Below are 18,208 nucleotides of genomic sequence, written 5' to 3'. Positions count from 1 at the left end.
ATCTGGGCACATCACTGTAGAACCAGGCATCTCCTGAGCACAGAGAGCAGGGGGTGTCTATCTGGGCACATCACTGCAAAACCAGGCTTCTCCTGAGCTCAGAGAGCAGGGGGAGTCTATCTGGGCACATCACTGTAGAACCAGGCATATCCTGAGCACAGAGAGCAGGGGGTGTCTATCTGGGCACAACACTACAAAACCAGGCATCTCCTGAGCTCAGAGAGCAGGGGGTGTCTATCTGGGCACATCACTACAAAACCAGGCATCTCCTGAGCTCAGAGAGCAGGGGGAGTCTATCTGGGCACATCACTACAAAACCGGGCATCTCCTGAGCTCAGAGAGCAGGGGGTGTCTATCTGGGCACATCACTACAAAACCGGGCATCTCCTGAGCTCAGAGAGCAGGGGGTGTCTATCTGGGCACATCACTGCAAAACCAGGCATCTCCTGAGCACAGAGAGCAGGGGGTGTCTATCTGGGCACATCACTACAAAACCAGGCATCTCCTGAGCTCAGAGAGCAGGGGGTGTCTATCTGGGCACATCACTACAAAACCGGGCATCTCCTGAGCTCAGAGAGCAGGGGGGTGTCTATCTGGGCACATCACTGCAAAACCAGGCTTCTCCTGAGCTCAGAGAGCATGGGGAGGCTATCTGGGCACATCACTGCAAAACCAGGCTTCTCCTGAGCACAGAGAGCAGGGGGTGTCTATCTGGGCACATCACTGTAGAACCAGGCATCTCCTGAGCACAGAGAGCAGGGGGTGTCTATCTGGGCACATCACTGTAGAACCAGGCATATCCTGAGCACAGAGAGCAGGGGGTGTCTATCTGGGCACAACACTACAAAACCAGGCATCTCCTGAGCTCAGAGAGCAGGGGGTGTCTATCTGGGCACATCACTACAAAACCAGGCATCTCCTGAGCTCAGAGAGCAGGGGGAGTCTATCTGGGCACATCACTGTAGAACCAGGCATATCCTGAGCACAGAGAGCAGGGGGTGTCTATCTGGGCACATCACTGCAAAACCAGGCTTCTCCTGAGCACAGAGAGCAGGGGGTGTCTATCTGGGCACATCACTACAAAACCAGGCATCTCCTGAGCTCAGAGAGCAGGGGGAGTCTATCTGGGCACAACACTACAAAACCAGGCATCTCCTGAGCACAGAGAGCAGGGGGTGTCTATCTGGGTACATCACTGCAAAACCAGGCTTCTCCTGAGCACAGAGAGCAGGGGGTGTCTATCTGGGTACATCACTGCAAAACCAGGCTTCTCCTGAGCACAGAGAGCAGGGGGTGTCTATCTGGGCACATCACTGTAGAACCAGGCATATCCTGAGCACAGAGAGCAGGGGGTGTCTATCTGGGCACAACACTACAAAACCAGGCATCTCCTGAGCTCAGAGAGCAGGGGGAGTCTATCTGGGCACATCACTGCAAAACCAAGCCATTTTACAGTGCGTGTTGAAAGCATTTTGCAAATGAGGCCACATGCTAACTTTGACAGAAGTAACTTGTTTCTGTGTAGAAGATGGATGTTTCCTCAGCTATGGTTTACCAAATCAGCCATTATCTCTTCATTGTTTTCTCTTTCCAGATTTAGCAGCGGATCCGCATGCCCTGATTGAGGACTCTGCACATCTAGGTCTCTACAGTGACCGGACTACACTGCACCGGCTCATGGAGGAAGAGGGTGTGTTGAAATTGTTTTTCCGACACCCAACTGTGTAGTAAAAATGTGCATATATTGACAATAAAATTCCTTCAGTTCTAAGGGCTATGTGTGTGCAAGAGTGACTGCAGATCACGATATACCATCACTAGAGGGCGCACTCGCTGATTTCCTCTATTGTAATTGTGTGTACTAAACCAGTATTCATGAGAATACACCTCAATCCATTGCAAGCCTCCATACCAGCTATGAATAACCAGGGCCTTATTAACCCATGGCTGGTCCCCTAGGCTTTCATGTGTTTCGGACCCCCTCAGTATCCATCTCTGAGTCAAATTTACAGGCAGACATTTGGGAAGCAGAGCTTATGCCGCTTTCAGTATTCACATGGGCACCGATAACGAGAAATGGACTTGTGCATGTACATGTTGGCTGCCAGGTTTTCTTAAAAAATTATTATTATTTTTTTTTTTTTTTATAAATAACTGTTTTGAAAGGCCCCTAGTCCCTGTGGGGCCCCTAGGCTACAGCCTTATCGACAATACGGCCCTGCTAATAGCATGCCGTTATTCCCTATACGCCTTGTCTTGTGTGCGCTGATGCACGCTCATCTGTAAATTGCGGCTATCATTGAAACAGATTCCTCGGTCTTATATTACAAGTCAGAGTAATGTTCATAATAGAAGTTTCCGAAACTCTGGATAATATGTGCATCTGAGGCAGAAGTACCAGGCACTGGAAGAGGGAGATAGGCGGTATAGCAATAAGGAACTCCATCCCCTGCCGTCTTTATGCTTCTGGTGTTGCAGTATCATATGCTGTCATGTTGTGCTGTGCTACTGGTAATGCCATGTCCGCTGTCACGTCATGCCCTATACTGTTAGGTCATCGTTTTTGTTTTGGAGGAGTCCAGAAATCTTTCCTTTTGTCTTTTCTTTCCCTCAGGAAAAGCACACCTGGAGAACGGCCACCCTGAGCTCCAGCATCAGATTATGCTGTGGAAAGGTGATCTGAAGGGGACGCTGCAGTTGGCCGCAGAGAGGGGAGAGCTTACAGACCAGCTGGTGGCTCTGTCTCCTATGGGTAGGTAAGAGGAATGTGGACTCGGGTGACATTCTAACTAAAAATAAATGTGTATTCTCTGGGATTGTTTTTATACGGATCTTGTAGTAAAATGGTGCTTAGTGTGTATGATGCAGTGATACATTTGCCGTTAGTATTGGAGCTAGGGTGGACACATTTATACTCCTTTCAGACCACCAGCTATGAACACGGGTTATTGGCACATGAGCGCGCATAACCCATCTTCATGTGCAGTCTGAAAGGTGCCAGGGGAAAATTACCGGGTCAAGCAACCCGGTATTTCTCACCCTGGTTGCGAGCAGGGTTGAACTCGTGTTCAACCTGGCTCGCTGTGCGATGTGAACGGGAGCCGGGTCGATGCGACCCGTTTCCCATTCATACTGTGTGTACAGGCGGCGTTTGGAGATCATGTGATCTCCAAGCGCCATCCCCGTCGACATCACCAACCCGGCAATATAATATTATTGCCGGGTTGCAGACAGCTGCGGCGGGGCACCTAAGGCGGGCCGTACCCTGGGAGCTCCTGCGTCAAGCTCCCGGGTGCGACCTGCCTCAGGCGGTGTGAAGGGTTATTTCTCTGACGTCCTAGTGGATGCTGGGAACTCCGTAAGGACCATGGGGAATAGACGGGCTCCGCAGGAGACTGGGCACTCTAAAAGAAAGATTAGGTACTATCTGGTGTGCACTGGCTCCTCCCACTATGACCCTCCTCCAGACCTCAGTTAGATTTCTGTGCCCGGCCGAGCTGGATGCACACTAGGGGCTCTCCTGAGCTCCTAGAAAGAAAGTTTATTTTAGGTTTTTTATTTTACAGTGAGACCTGCTGGCAACAGGCTCACTGCATCGAGGGACTAAGGGGAGAAGAAGCGAACCTACCTGCTTGCAGCTAGCTTGGGCTTCTTAGGCTACTGGACACCATTAGCTCCAGAGGGATCGACCGCATGGAACTGGCCTTGGTGTTCGTTCCCGGAGCCGCGCCGCCGTCCCCCTTACAGAGCCAGAAGCAAGAAGAGGTCCGGAAAATCGGCGGCAGAAGACTTCGGTCTTCACCAAGGTAGCGCACAGCACTGCAGCTGTGCGCCATTGCTCCTCATGCACACTTCACACTCCGGTCACTGAGGGTGCAGGGCGCTGGGGGGGGGCGCCCTGAGGGCAATATATGACACCTTGGCTGGCAAATCTACGTCATATATAGTCCTAGAGGCTATATAGATGTAAAATTACCCCTGCCAGTATTCCAGAAAAAGCGAGAGAGAGTCAGTTGAAAAAGGGGCGGGGCTTCTCCCTCAGCACACTGGCGCCATTTTCTCTTCGCAGTGCAGCTGGAAGACAGCTCCCCAGGCTCTCCCCTGTAGTTTTCAGGCTCAAAGGGTTAAAAAGAGAGGGGGGGCCACAAAATGTAGGCGCAATATTGTATATACAAGCAGCTATTGGGAAAAATTCACTCAATATAGTGTTAATCCCAAAATTATATAGCGCTCTGGTGTGTGCTGGCATACTCTCTCTCTGTCTCCCCAAAGGGCTGTGTGGGGTCCTGTCCTCAGTCAGAGCATTCCCTGTGTGTGTGTGTGTGTGTGTGCGGTGTGTCGGTACGGCTGTGTCAACACGTTTGATGAGGAGGCTTATGTGATGGCAGAGCAGATGCCGATAAATGTGATGTCGCCCCCTGTGGGGCCGACACCAGAGTGGATGGATAGGTGGAAGGTATAAACCGACAGTGTCAACTCCTTACATAAAAGGCTGGATGACGTAACAGCTATGGGACAGTCGGCTTCTCAGCCCGCGCCTGCCCAGGCGTCTCAAAGGCCATCAGGGGCTCAAAAACTCCCGCTCCCTCAGATGGCAGACACAGATGTCGACACGGAGTCTGACTCCAGTGTCGACGAGGTTGAGACATATACACAATCCACTAGGAACATCCGTTACATGATCCCGGCAATAAAAAATGTGTTACACATTTCTGACATTAACCCAAGTACCACTAAAAAAGGGTTTTATGTTTGGGGAGAAAAAGCCGGCAGTGTTTTGTTCCCCCATCAAATGAGTGAATGAAGTGTGAAAAAGCGTGGGTTCCCCCGATAAGAAACTGGTAATTTCTGGACTTCCGGTGGGCGGTGCACTTAAGGTGGCCGCATTTTAACTGAGCTCTGCTCTTCCTTGCTCTATCTGCTGCCATCCGTACAATTACATCCTGTTCTACCCCACAATCGATACGGGACTATCTACCCTGTAATTAGAGGTACCCGACGGTGCCTTTAACCAGCTGGTGGACTGACTGTGAGCCTCTTTCCCCGGAGTCAGGCTCTTAACTGAGCCGCCACGTAGTGTGGGCCTACACCTTCTTCCTCCCTCGCCTGCGCTGAACGCTGTATCCTTCAGCCTTCCCCCACTGCCGGTCTGGATTACTCGTGGGCTCTCACCCCCTGTTGATTCCCTACCTGCCGGGACCGCTGTTGTGCTCGCCTCGGACTGACTTCGGGCACGGAGCTGGGGGCCGTCCTGCCCGCGGTGGATCAACCCTTGGAGAGTCCGTGGCGTCTCTGCTCGCCTCCCCCGGCCGTGGCTGGAGCGATCCCGCTGGTGGCGCCCCGCCTGCCCGCCCGGACTCACTGCTCCTGGAGACCTGTTTGTAATTCCCGGGGTGACGACCCATACATCTCCCTGGCTCCGTGGACTTGCCGTGGACTCTCCTCCCTGTAGCTACTGCGGCCCCGTCTACACTTCCGGCTCGTCAGCTTCTGGGTGCCCGCAGACGGCGCCGTGTGCTGGGTCTCTGCTGTCCCTGCGCTCTTCTATCAACGGGTGCCGTGTGGACGGGGAGCGGCGTGATCTGCTGACTGTCACCCGCCCCTGTAGAGGAACATTCTCCTGGGACTCACCTTGCTGTGGGCTGTGTTGCGGTGCGGTCCGTGGCTGCCTGAAGTGGAGGCTCTCTTCCATGCCTGCTGAGCCCTTGCTGTGCTACCGAGCGAGAACCGCAAACGCTGCCTGAAGACGCTGTGGTGACTTCTGGTGCCCTCGCAGACCCTGGGAAAGGGGTCCCCCGGTACTAATACTGTCACCTCCCTTTCATATTAACCTCTCTTCCCATTTCTACCTTCCCACTCTTGATTCCTTCCCCTCCTATTGTGTTATCCTTGCCCTCCCCCCACTGCCTTCTTTCCTCCCCCAACTTCCTTCTTACCCCCCCAATTTTCCCTTCCCTCTCATAACAGCCCGGCCTTGATTCTCAGCCTGACTACGTTTGCTGAACTGAACATTTGGACTCTGCTGCACCCCTATTATTGTCTTTATTTATTTTTTGCTTTGACCTACTACCTGACCGGTCACGGTGCCCGCCTGCATTACCTGCTCTGGCTCTGAATTGCTCTCCATCGAATGCTGCCCTGCTGTCCCCACTGGAATATTTCACAGTACACCCTTATTGGCATTTACTAGCTGTGTATACCAGGATTTATTTATTTATTTATTTATTTTTCTTCTTTCTCTTCTCTTTATTTATTGATATATATTTTATTTTATTTAATTTACTGTAAACGCAACAGGTCTTCAGTTTACACCTGTAGCCACTAGTAGGCTGCGCTTAGGATTACCTTAGAGACAAGTGCAGGTGTTTGATTTGGGCTGCATCTCCACCTATTATGTCTATCGTGTCTCTTACTTGTTGAATATCTATAATTTTCTCATATTGATATGTGAAGTTCTTATTGCTGTTGTATGTAATACCTCTTAGGTCTCAATATCTGTGCTCTAACCACTACTCAGAATATTGCACAACTGCCCTTGCATACTTACTGTTACATTTCGTTTAGGGTCATTTTCATTTTAGTATTTACTGTTTAACATCTAGGATGTGATTTTACTAACTCCCTGGAGAGCGGTCTCTTTTCTATTTGTTGTATCAATCTCAGATTGGAATTGCTTTTTCTCTTGATATTTTGGAGTCTGGGTTTTTTGCCTTTGGGCCTGGTGTATGGACAAGTTTCTTAACAAATCCTTGTCCTCACTCCCGCCCAGAACTACCCGTACTATGGTTAATCCCAAAAAAACGCCCGCGAAGCCTAGCCCCTCCCCACCTTCGCCACAAGGTGGCTCCTCCCCTGTACATCCCGCTGGGGAGAGAGGAGGGCCTCATACACCGTCTCTGGACGTGGCATCGGCATTACTCGAGGTGTTGATGCCGAAAATCGAGGAGAAATTTGAACTACTCATGCCTATGATAGATGAGAAATTTCAGAATTTCCTCCCCCGATTTGAGGTTAAATTTGACCAGCTAATGCCCAATATTGACAAAAGGTTAGACAACTTGCAAACGTCTTTAGATTCAGCCTTGACTTCCCTGTCTGACCATTCTAATAGGCTGGGTACACTGGAACAAAGGGTTAGCGACGTTGAGGATGACTTACATACCATGCAATCGTCCAACACATCTACTATGGCCTCCTACCAAACGCTTGTTGACAAGGTGGATGACTTAGAAAATCGCCACAGGCGGAATAACCTCCGCTTTGTGGGTATCCCTGAACAGGTTAGAGGGTCGGCCCTGATAGATTTTATAGGCATACAGCTGGTCGAGGCGCTCAATCTCCATGGCGACACGGGGACCCCACGTATCGAGCGGGCTCATCGGCTGGGCCCAGAACGTGAAGGTCCTGATAGGAGGCCCCGCCCAGTCATTGCTAAATTTCTGGACTACCGTGACAAGGAGAGGATCCTGGCTGCTTTTAAACGGAATCGTGACCTGGTCATTGAAGATCATCGGATTCTCATTTTCCAGGACTTCTCCGTCGCGGTGGCCCAGAAACGCAAAGAGTTCTCCCCGCTCTGTAAATTCCTGGTTGATCACAATAAGCGCTTCGCATTGTTGTACCCAGCTAAATTAAAAATCACCGAAAATGGGGAGACATTTATTTTTGACAATCCGACTGAGGCCCGGGCCCACTTACAGCCAAACCGTCAATCTGGGGAATCACCTGCCTATTCACATTAATGAGCCTTTATGGCTTTCTGGAAAATGAGATGATACGCTCTCCTGACCTTGTGTTACTTGATACATTTGGTCATACTACTTGAATGTTATTTTTTGCAACTGTTATGATGTTTGTTTTCTATGTTTGGTCCTGCTTACACTTATGCTTACCGCCCTCTGAAGTGAGCCTCAGAGGCCGGAGCTATGTTAGTTTGGACGGGAAAAAGTTTGAAAATGTTCTTTTGAAGCTGTCTTTTCTATGGTTATATCCATTGTGTACGGTCTTACTTTATATGTTGGGCCCGGATCCATGCCGATTATACACCCTTGGGGTTTGCCCTGCTTGCTGGGACAGGGGTGACCCCGCGCTTGCTGAATATATCCGCATTTACACACATCCACTGACAGGTATAGGATGACGACCCCTTATCCTGGGCCACACGGCTCTCCCCAACGACTGCCTTGTTCCATCAAAATCACCTCATGGAATGTGGGGGGTCTTAACACTCCAATAAAACGCAAAAAAGTGACCTCCGCCCTTAAAAAATTTAAACAAAAAAGAAACTGGTAATTTCTAAAAAGTTACTGATGGCGTACCCTTTCCCGCCAGAGGATAAGTTACGCTGGGAGATATCCCCTAGGGTGGATAAGGCGCTCACACGTTTGTCAAAAAAGGTGGCACTGCCGTCTTAGGATACGGACACTTTGAAGGTACCTGCTGATAAAAAGCAGGAGGCTATCCTGAAGTCTGTATTTACACACTCAGGTACTAGACTGAGACCTGCAGATAGTGCTGCTGCAGCGTGGTCTGTAACCCTGTCAAACAGGGATACTATTTTGCGAACATAAGACGTCGTCTTATATATGAGGGATGCACAGAGGGATATTTTGCCGGCTGGCATCCAGAATTAATGCAATGTCCATTCTGTCAGGAGGGTATTAGAGACCCGACACTGGACAGGTGATGCTGACTTTAAAAGGCACATAGAGCCTTATAAGGGTGAGGAATTGTTTGGGGATGGTCTCTGGGACCTCGTATCCACAGCAACAGCTGGGAAGAAAATTTTTTACCTCAGGTTTCCTCACAGCCTAAGAAAGCACTGTATTATCAGGTACAGTCCTTTCGGCTTCAGAAAAGCAAGCGGGTCAAAGGCGCTTCCTTTCTGCACAGAGACGAGGGAAGAGGGAAAAAGCTGCACCAGTCAGCCAGTTCCCAGAATCAAAATTCTTCCCCCGCTTCCTCTGAGTCCACCGCATGACGCGGGGGCTCCACAGGCGTAGCCAGGTACGGTGGGGGGCCGCCTCAAAAATTTCAGCGATCAGTGGGCTCGCTCACAGGTGGATCCCTGGATCCTTCAAGTAGTATCTCAGGGGTACAAGCTGGAATTCGAGGCATCTCCCCCCCGCCGTTTCCTCAAATCTGCCTTGCCGACAACTCCCTCAGGCAGGGAGGCTGTGCTAGAGGCAATTCACAAGCTGTATTCCCAGCAGGTGATAGTCAAGGTGCCCCTACTTCAACAAGGACGGGGTTACTATTCCACACTGTTTGTGGTACCGAAACCGGACGGTTCGGTGAGACCCATTTTAAATTTGAAATCCTTGAACACATACATAAAAAAATTCAAGTTCAAGATGGAATCGCTGAGGGCGGTTATTGCAAGCCTGGAGGAGGGGGATTACATGGTATCCCTGGACATCAAGGATGCTTACCTACATGTCCCCATTTACCATCCTCACCAGGAGTACATCAGATTTGTGGTACAGGATTGCCATTACAAATTACAAACACTGCCGTTTGGACTGTCCACGGCACCGAGGGTCTTTACCAAGGTAATGGCAAAAATGATTATACTCCTTCGAGAAAGGAAGTTTTAATTATCCCGTACTTGGACGATCTCCTTATAAAGGCGAGGTCCAAGGAGCAGTTGTTGGTCGGAGTAGCACTATCTCGGGAAGTGCTACAACAGCACGGATGGATTCTATACATTCCAAAGTCACAGCTGGTTCCTACCACACGCCTACTGTTCCTGGGGATGGTTCTGGACACAGAACAGAAAAAAGTGTTTCTCCCGCAGGAGAAAGCCAAGGAGCTGTCATCTCTAGTCAGAGACCTCCTGAAACCAAAACAGGTATCGGTGCATCACTGCACACGAGTCCTGGGAAAAATGGTAGCTTCTTACGAAGCAAAATTCCATTCGGCAGGTTCCATGCAAGAACCTTTCAGTGGGACCTCTTGGACAAGTGGTCGGGATCGCATCTTCAGATGCATCGGCTGATAACCCTGTCTCCAAGGACCAGGGTATCTCTACTGTGGTGGCTGCAGAGTGCTCATCTTCAAGAGGGCCGCAGATTCGGCATACAGGACTGGGTCCTGGTAACCACGGATGCCAGCCTTCGAGGCTGGGGGGCAGTCACACAGGGAAGAAATTTCCAAGGACTTTGGTCAAGTCAGGAGTCGTCCCTACACATAAATATTCTGGAACTGAGGGCCATTTACAATGCCCTAAGTCTGGCAAGGCCTCTGCTTCAAAACCAGCCGGTACTGATCCAATCAGACAACATCACGGCAGTCGCCCATGTAAACCGACAGGGCGGCACAAGAAGCAGGATGGCGATGGCAGAAGCCACAAGGATTCTCCGATGGGCGGAAAATCACGTCTTAGCACTGTCAGCAGTGTTCATTCCGGGAGTGGACAACTGGGAAGCAGACTTCCTCAGCAGACACGACCTACACCCGGCAGAGTGGGGACTTCATCCAGAAGTCTTCCAACTGTTGGTAAACCGTTGGGAAAGGCCACAGGTGGACATGATGGCGTCCCGCCTAAACAAAAAACTAGATATTGCGCCAGGTCAAGGGACCCTCAGGCAATAGCTGTGGACGCTCTAGTGACACCGTGGGTGTACCAGTCGGTTTATGTATTCCCTCCTCTGCCTCTCATACCAAAGGTACTGAGAATAATAAGAAAACGAGGAGTAAGAACGATACTCGTGGTTCCGGATGGGCCAAGAAGAGCTTGGTACCCAGAACTTCAAGAAATAATATCAGAGGACCCATGGCCTCTACTGCTCAGACAGGATCTGCTACAGCAGGGGCCCTGTCTGTTCCAAGACTTACTGTGGCTGCGTTTGACGGCATGGCGGTTGAATTCCGGATCCTAAAGGAAAAGGGCATTCCGGAGGAAGTCATTCCTACGCTGATAAAAGCCAGGAAAGAAGTAACCGCAAACCATTATCACCGTATTTGGAGAAAATATGTTGCGTGGTGTGAGGCCAGGAAGACAGAGGAATTTCAACTGGGTCGTTTTCTGCACTTCCTACAGTCAGGGGTGACTATGGGCCTAAAATTGGGTTCCATTAAGGTCCAGATTTCGGCTCTGTCGATTTTCTTCCAGAAAGAACTGGCTTCACTGCCTGGAGTTCAGACATTTGTAAAGGGAGTGCTACATATTCAGCCCCCTTTTGTGCCTCCTGTGGCACCTTGGGATCTCAACGTGGTGTTGAGTTTCTTAAAATCACATTGGTTTGAGCCACTTAAAACTGTGGATTTGAAATATCTCACGTGGAAAGTGGTCATGTTATTGGCCTTGGCTTCGGCCAGGCGTGTGTCAGAATTGGCGGCTTTGTCATGTAAAAGCCCTTATCTGATTTTCCATATGGATAGGGCAGAATTGAGGACTCGTCCCCAGTTTCTCCCTAAGGTGGTATCAGCTTTTCACTTGAACCAACCTATTGTAGTAGGAAAAGAAAAACGGCTGCGCTTGGGGTGTTGCAAATAGGTGTGGATAGATGTAAATAGTGAAGAGTTGACAATCTTCTACATAAAATATTTATTATAATAAAAAATACATCAACAGTAAATGAAATTAATCGTATATAAAAAGCTTAATAATTATGCTCTAAAACACCGTTATCTGTACACACAGTATCAAACTGAGGTTTATATTTAGGATCCCCTGATTCAGGGTGTAAATTGATATTCTCTAAGGTTGTAATTTTACAGCTTTCCTCTCTGCATTTATATTATAAATATATAGAGACAGCAGATAGATTATTTTTCTCCAATAATTGGAGGAAAAAGAAGAACCCAGCAATCAAATGTACAGTGGACAGTATATATTGTTACCTCTCTTAGGGGCTGATTTTACCGAGCGTCCTCGGTATAGTCCTGTATAAAGCCCACAGTGCAATGCTAGTTGGAGGAGTTCAATAAAGGAATAATTTGTCCAAACTTACGCCTGAGTCTGTAAGTCCCAAGGTAGGACCGTTGCCGGTATTTCTCTGTCCTCCATCTGGGGGACGCTGCGACGTTACTTGTGGGTTAGAGGTGTGTGGTAGTGGAGTTTGGCACAGAACTATCAAAAGCTGACTCCTCCCCCCTCTAACCCCTCCCATCTCCTTCCTGCTCAGCCCTGTTCAGTTTTAGTTTTGTGCCTGTGGGGTACAGACACAGTTTTTATTTCTCTTTAGATTTTCTGTTTATTTTTTTTATTTTTTCACAAATACCTAGTCCCTGTTTACAGGTGACAGGTATAACAGTGGAAGGGGTTAGTATCCCATTCCAGACTGCTGCATGGAGGCCACTATACCTTGGTCACTGGGGCCTTCAGAGAGAGAGAGAGAGAAGAAAGCAGCATCAGGTACTGGACAGCCACAATCTGTCATTGACAGTATTGGGCTGTCCCTATTTCCTATTGCTAATGGGGAATTTATTCTTATCTATACATCGTTCCCCCGCCGCTGAACCACCCCCACCCCCGCCCCCCCCCCCCCCCCCGCTGAACCCCCCCCTGGAGCGCGCGACCATCCACAGACAGCCGGATGGCTGAACTGGGGTGGAATGTGATGTGGACGGACTGTGTTTAGGTCCGGGAGGGTGTTATTCACTCCCTGGACCGTTGCTGTGCTGCCGTGACAACCGCTGTGTAGCGGCGCACGGGAGCCGAACTTCCGGTTTTGACGGAGAGTGAGAGGAGTGACGTCAGGCGGGCAGAGCCGTCTTCCCGCTCAGCTCTGCCCGCGCGCACGCTGCTGGTCACGGCGCCATCTTCTCTGCCTGCAGACAGGGGGACGCTGTGCTACGGAGGGGGATTACACTACACAAAAACCGCAAGTATAAAAGGGGGGGGGATCACACAAACTTGGGGTACAGGACATAGTACACCAGAGTACAGGATGACCAGTAAGCCAGAGAAACCTACAAAGGGAAAAACAACCTCAGTGGTTTATTTCTCATGTTCACAATGTGGCACAAAGCTGGCTAAGGGGAGTGCTGATGCAGGGACCCTCTGTACATCATGCTCGGGTGCACCAGCGGCAGATCAGCAGGCCAGATCCACAGATCAGTCAATGCCCCCTTGGGTCAAGGCCATGGTGGATGCAATTTCAGATTTGCGTCAGTCAAGGTCGGAAGCAGCTTTGGCCCAGACTCAGGTGGAACCGCTGTGGGCCCAGAATATGGGAAAGTGTCTCACTGATTTGACTCAGTCTGTAAATAAATTTGTAAATTCGGCCAGTAGTTCGGCGGCTTCTAAGCGAACGCAGCCGTTGCCCGCTATTGCGTTTCCGGGAGAGGAGTTGGATACTCTGACATCTCCATTGGAAGAAGGGGAGGTAGATCCTGAATGGGACGAAAATTCGGCTTGGGAAGATGAGGATTTATCTACTAGTTCAGGTGTTAGGCTACTAATCGAAGCCATTCATCAGACCCTTAATATTCAGGATGAGGCAGTAGCCGAGACTTCTTCCCCTTTCTTCAAACGACAGAAGAGACAGGTTACTGCCTTCCCTTCTTACTCGCACTTTGCGGATATTTTAAAAGAACCCTGGCTAAAACCGGATTCGCGTTTCCAAGCTCCTAAAAAGTTAAAATTTCTATATCCTTTTACAGAGGAGGATACAAAATTTTGGGAAACTGCCCCAAAGGTAGACGCTCCTATTTCGCATTTAGCAAAAGCTACGGTTATTCCGTCAGTACAGTCTGTGACTTTAAAAGACTCTACCGATAGGAAGATAGAAGCATTACTAAAATCTATGTTTTCCTTATCAGGTGTCTCTCTCCGTCCAGTTCTGGCGAGTGCCTGGGTGCTTAAAGCCGTTGATGAGTGGCTTGCACAGGTTGTATCTGGGATGCAGTCAGACGATCCGTCGGAGGCCATTCAATTAGCAGAACAGATTTCTGAGGCCCTTACTTACGTGGGTGAAGCCTTATTGGATTCGGTGGCGCTACAGTCCCGTGTTTCTGCCTTAACAGTATCCGCAAGACGATCTCTTTGGCTTAGGGTTTGGAATGCTGATTCGGACTCAAAGCAGACCTTGACGGCAGTTCCTTTTGAAGGCGAGTTTCTCTTTGGATCAGAGTTAAAGAAGATCATTTCAGATACTACGGGAGGAAAGAGCCCTTTCCTTCCGTCTGCTCCTAACAAACCAAAACCTACAAGATTTCGGTCCTTTCGTACGCAGGGCAGAGGTAACTTCCAGTCCTTTCGACCCTTCTCCAGATTTCCACGGAGGGGATCATTCAGAGGTAGAGGAGCTCAGGCTACTCGCAGACCGGCCAGTAAGCCTGCCGACAAGCCTGAGGCATGACGCTTCGGGCCCTCTGGAGGGATCAATACAGGTTGGGGCTCGTTTACTTCACTTCAGGGAAGTGTGGCTCCTATCGAAACCAGATCGGTGGGTAATAGGGGTCATTTCCAGAGGATATATGTTGGATTTCGAAGAGACAGTCCCAACCCGACTATTTGTCACACCTCTCCCAGACGACCCCTCCAGACGTCAAGCTCTCCTTCAGGCAACAGCAACATTATTACAAAATGGAGTAATCCTTCCGGTCCCAGCTCCTCAGAGAGGTCGGGGCTTTTACTCGGGTCTTTTTCTCGTAGACAAGCCGGACGGTTCGTTTCGACCCATTCTAAATCTAAAAGCTCTCAATCCGTACCTTTCATCCCAAAAATTCAGGATGGAATCCATTCGCTCCATTATCGCAGCCATGGAGCCAGGGGAATATTTGGCTTCAATAGACATAAAGGACGCATACCTACATGTTCCAATTTGGATAGGACATCAATCCCTTCTGAGATTTGCAGTAGGTCCGTGGCATTTTCAGTTTCGGGCCCTTCCCTTTGGTCTCTCTACGGCTCCCCGGGTTTTTACGAAGGTCCTGGGTCATGTCGTCGCAGTTCTCCGTTGCAAAGGGGTCAACATCACCCCATACTTGGACGACCTGTTGATCAAGGCCCCGTCACCGGAGATTCTCACTCAGAACCTGCGTCTAACGATAGAGACTCTACAGTCGTTCGGGTGGATAATCAATTTTCCAAAGTCGTCTTTACTCCCGTCACAGAAAATGGTTTTTCTGGGTCTTCTATTCGACACCAACAGCCAGAAGGTGTTTCTTCCTACAGACAAGATTCAGGACTTACAAGCCAGAATCAGAACCCTGTTAAAATTGCCGGCAGTGTCAGTCCTCAGATGCATGCAGGTACTGGGCAAGATGGTGTCCTCATTCGAGGCAGTTCCATACGCCAGATTCCACGCCCGACCTCTTCAAGCTCAGATTCTCCACTGTTGGACTCGGACGGATTCACGTCTCGAACTGCAGTTGATACGCTTGTCGATAAGAACTCGTCAGTCGCTCTACTGGTGGCTTCACAGTCGCAATCTGAGGAAGGGTGCGCCGTTCACGGTCTGGTCTTGGATGATGGTAACCACGGACGCAAGCCTCAGCGGTTGGGGAGCAGTGTTCCAGACTCATCATTTACAGGGGCGCTGGAGCAATCAAGAGTCAAAACTACAGATCAACATTCTGGAATTGAGAGCGATCCGGTATGCTCTCATTCGGATTCAGACCATGGTGCAGGGCCATCCAGTTCGGGTGCAATCCGACAATGCCACGGCAGTGGCTTACATCAACAAACAGGGAGGAACTCGCAGCTGGTCCGCAATGAGAGAGGTTGCTCAGATTCTCACGTGGGCGGAGCATTGGATTCCCGTGATTTCAGCAATTCACATTCCGGGAGTCGAAAACTGGGAAGCAGAACAACGCTCCAGTCTCCATCAATTGCCAGCAGCGGCTGCGGCTAATACTACACCTGTCAATCGTTTTCGCAATCACTGGCCACAGCGTATACTTCATTCATGCCCTGGAAGTTGCTTATCCTCCATGCTTAGGGCACCAAAAGGATTTCCACCAGCCCTAGGGGATATACCGGCAACGGTCCTACCTTGGGACTTACAGACTCAGGCGTAAGTTTGGACAAATTATTCCTTTATTGAACTCCTCCAACTAGCATTGCACTGTGGGCTTTATACAGGACTATACCGAGGACGCTTGGTAAAATCAGCCCCTAAGAGAGGTAACAATATATACTGTCCACTGTACATTTGATTGCTGGGTTCTTCTTTTTCCTCCAATTATTGGAGAAAAATAATCTATCTGCTGTCTCTATATATTTATAATATAAATGCAGAGAGGAAAGCTGTAAAATTACAACCTTAGAGAATATCAATTTACACCCTGAATCAGGGGATCCTAAATATAAACCTCAGTTTGATACTGTGTGTACAGATAACGGTGTTTTAGAGCATAATTATTAAGCTTTTTATATACGATTAATTTCATTTACTGTTGATGTATTTTTTATTATAATAAATATTTTATGTAGAAGATTGTCAACTCTTCACTATTTACATCTATCCACACCTATTTGCAACACCCCAAGCGCAGCCGTTTTTCTTTTCCTTCTATATGTTGTGTTTATAGGCACATGCACAGTGCCTTTTTCGGTAGCGCTCAGGTGTGACTGCAATTAGTGTTCATTTTATTTAGGCGCTGCCAGTTAGTTGTTTGCAACCTATTGTAGTGCCTGCGGCTACTAGGGACTTGGAAGATTCCAAGTTACTGGACGTAGTCAGGGCCTTAAAAATTTATATTTCCAGGACGGCTGGAGTCCGGAAAACTGACTCGCTTTTTATCCTGTAGGCACCCAACAAAATAGGTGCTCCTGCTTCTAAGCAGACTATTGCTCGCTGAATTTGTAGCACAATTCAGCTGGAGCATTCTGCGGCTGGATTGCCGCATCCTAAATCAGTAAAAGCCCATTCCACGAGGAAAGTGGGCTCATCTTGGGCGGCTGCCCGAGGGGTCTCGGCTTTACAATTTTGCCGAGCTGCAACTTGGTCAGGGGCAAACACGTTTGCTAAATTCTACTAAATTGATACCCTGGCTGAGGAGGACCTTGAGTTCTCTCATTCGGTGCTGCAGAGTCATCCGCACTCTCCCGCCCGTTTAGGAGCTTTGGTATAATCCCCATGGTCCTTACGGAGTTCCCAGCATCCACTAGGACGTCAGAGAAAATAAGATTTTACTTACCGGTAAATCTATTTCTCGTAGTCCGTAGTGGATGCTGGGCGCCCATCCCAAGTGCGGATTGTCTGCAATACTTGTATGTAGTTATTGCCTAACTAAGGGTTATTGTTGAGCCATCTGTTGAGAGGCTCAGTTATATTTCATACTGTTAACTGGGTGTAGTATCACGAGTTATACGGTGTGATTGGTGTGGCTGGTATGAGTCTTACTCGGGATTCAAAATCCTTCCTTATTGTGTCAGCTCTTCCGGGCACAGTATCCTAACTGAGGTCTGGAGGAGGGTCATAGTGGGAGGAGCCAGTGCACACCAGATAGTACCTAATCTTTCTTTTAGAGTGCCCAGTCTCCTGCGGAGCCCGTCTATTCCCCATGGTCCTTACGGAGTTCCCAGCATCCACTACGGACTACGAGAAATAGATTTACCGGTGAGTAAAATCTTATTTATTGCCTCACCTTGTTGCTTCATGTTGGTCTTCTCCAGCTGCAGAAGAGAGACAGAGATGGTGGTTTATGTTTAACTCCTGGCAGGCAGTGCACTGCCGCTAACTATCCTGCTTTTCCCCAATTTCCTTGAAGGGAGGAGGCTACATATTCAGGACATACCGCTAGAATGGACATAATCAGGGACATACCGCCAGAATGGACATAATCAGGGACATACCGCCAGAATGGACATAATCAGGGACATAGGGCCTAATTCAGGTTGAATCACATAATCGATCCAGCCCACACTTTCCTGATAGTAAGAAAACTGTGCATGTTCGGAACGGTTCCTGCGATCGCATTGCAGGAATGCGATTGCCTCTGCCTGATTGATAGGCAGAGGCATTCACAGGGAGGGATGGGGGTGGCTGGCTGTGTTGAAAACGGGGGCGTCAGTGGCGAGGCCCTGGACTGTGTTGCGAGAAGCCGTTTCTTTGGCCTTGCAAACCGCCCAGTGACGGCCAGCCTGAGTAAGCTCAAGTTTACTAAGCCTGCCGTCACAGATAAACATTGCGATTGATGGTCGCGATGTTCATCACATCGCACATGCAGGAGGTAGGTGCTATCAACCGCATTTGCATTGCTTTGGATTGCATTTGCAAAACTGCTGCAGTTATTACTTAATTAGGCCCACAGT

General features: G+C 49.2%; 1 protein-coding gene across 5 annotated transcripts in view; it reads left to right on the top strand.

Annotated features, from left to right (window-relative positions):
• Positions 1–18,208, top strand: part of GEMIN5 (gem nuclear organelle associated protein 5) — a 305,616-nt gene that overhangs the window by 221,885 nt on the left and 65,523 nt on the right. For all 5 annotated transcript variants that reach the window (XM_063928370.1, XM_063928371.1, XM_063928368.1 and 2 more), the window contains 2 exons: positions 1,595–1,690; positions 2,615–2,752. In XM_063928370.1, the coding sequence (XP_063784440.1) occupies positions 1,595–1,690; positions 2,615–2,752 (234 nt within the window). The remainder of the gene's footprint in view (positions 1–1,594; positions 1,691–2,614; positions 2,753–18,208) is intronic.

Source organism: Pseudophryne corroboree, chromosome 6 (assembly GCF_028390025.1).
Source record: "Pseudophryne corroboree isolate aPseCor3 chromosome 6, aPseCor3.hap2, whole genome shotgun sequence".
NCBI lineage: Eukaryota > Metazoa > Chordata > Amphibia > Anura > Myobatrachidae > Pseudophryne > Pseudophryne corroboree.
This window is presented reverse-complemented; position numbering and strand designations above follow the sequence as displayed.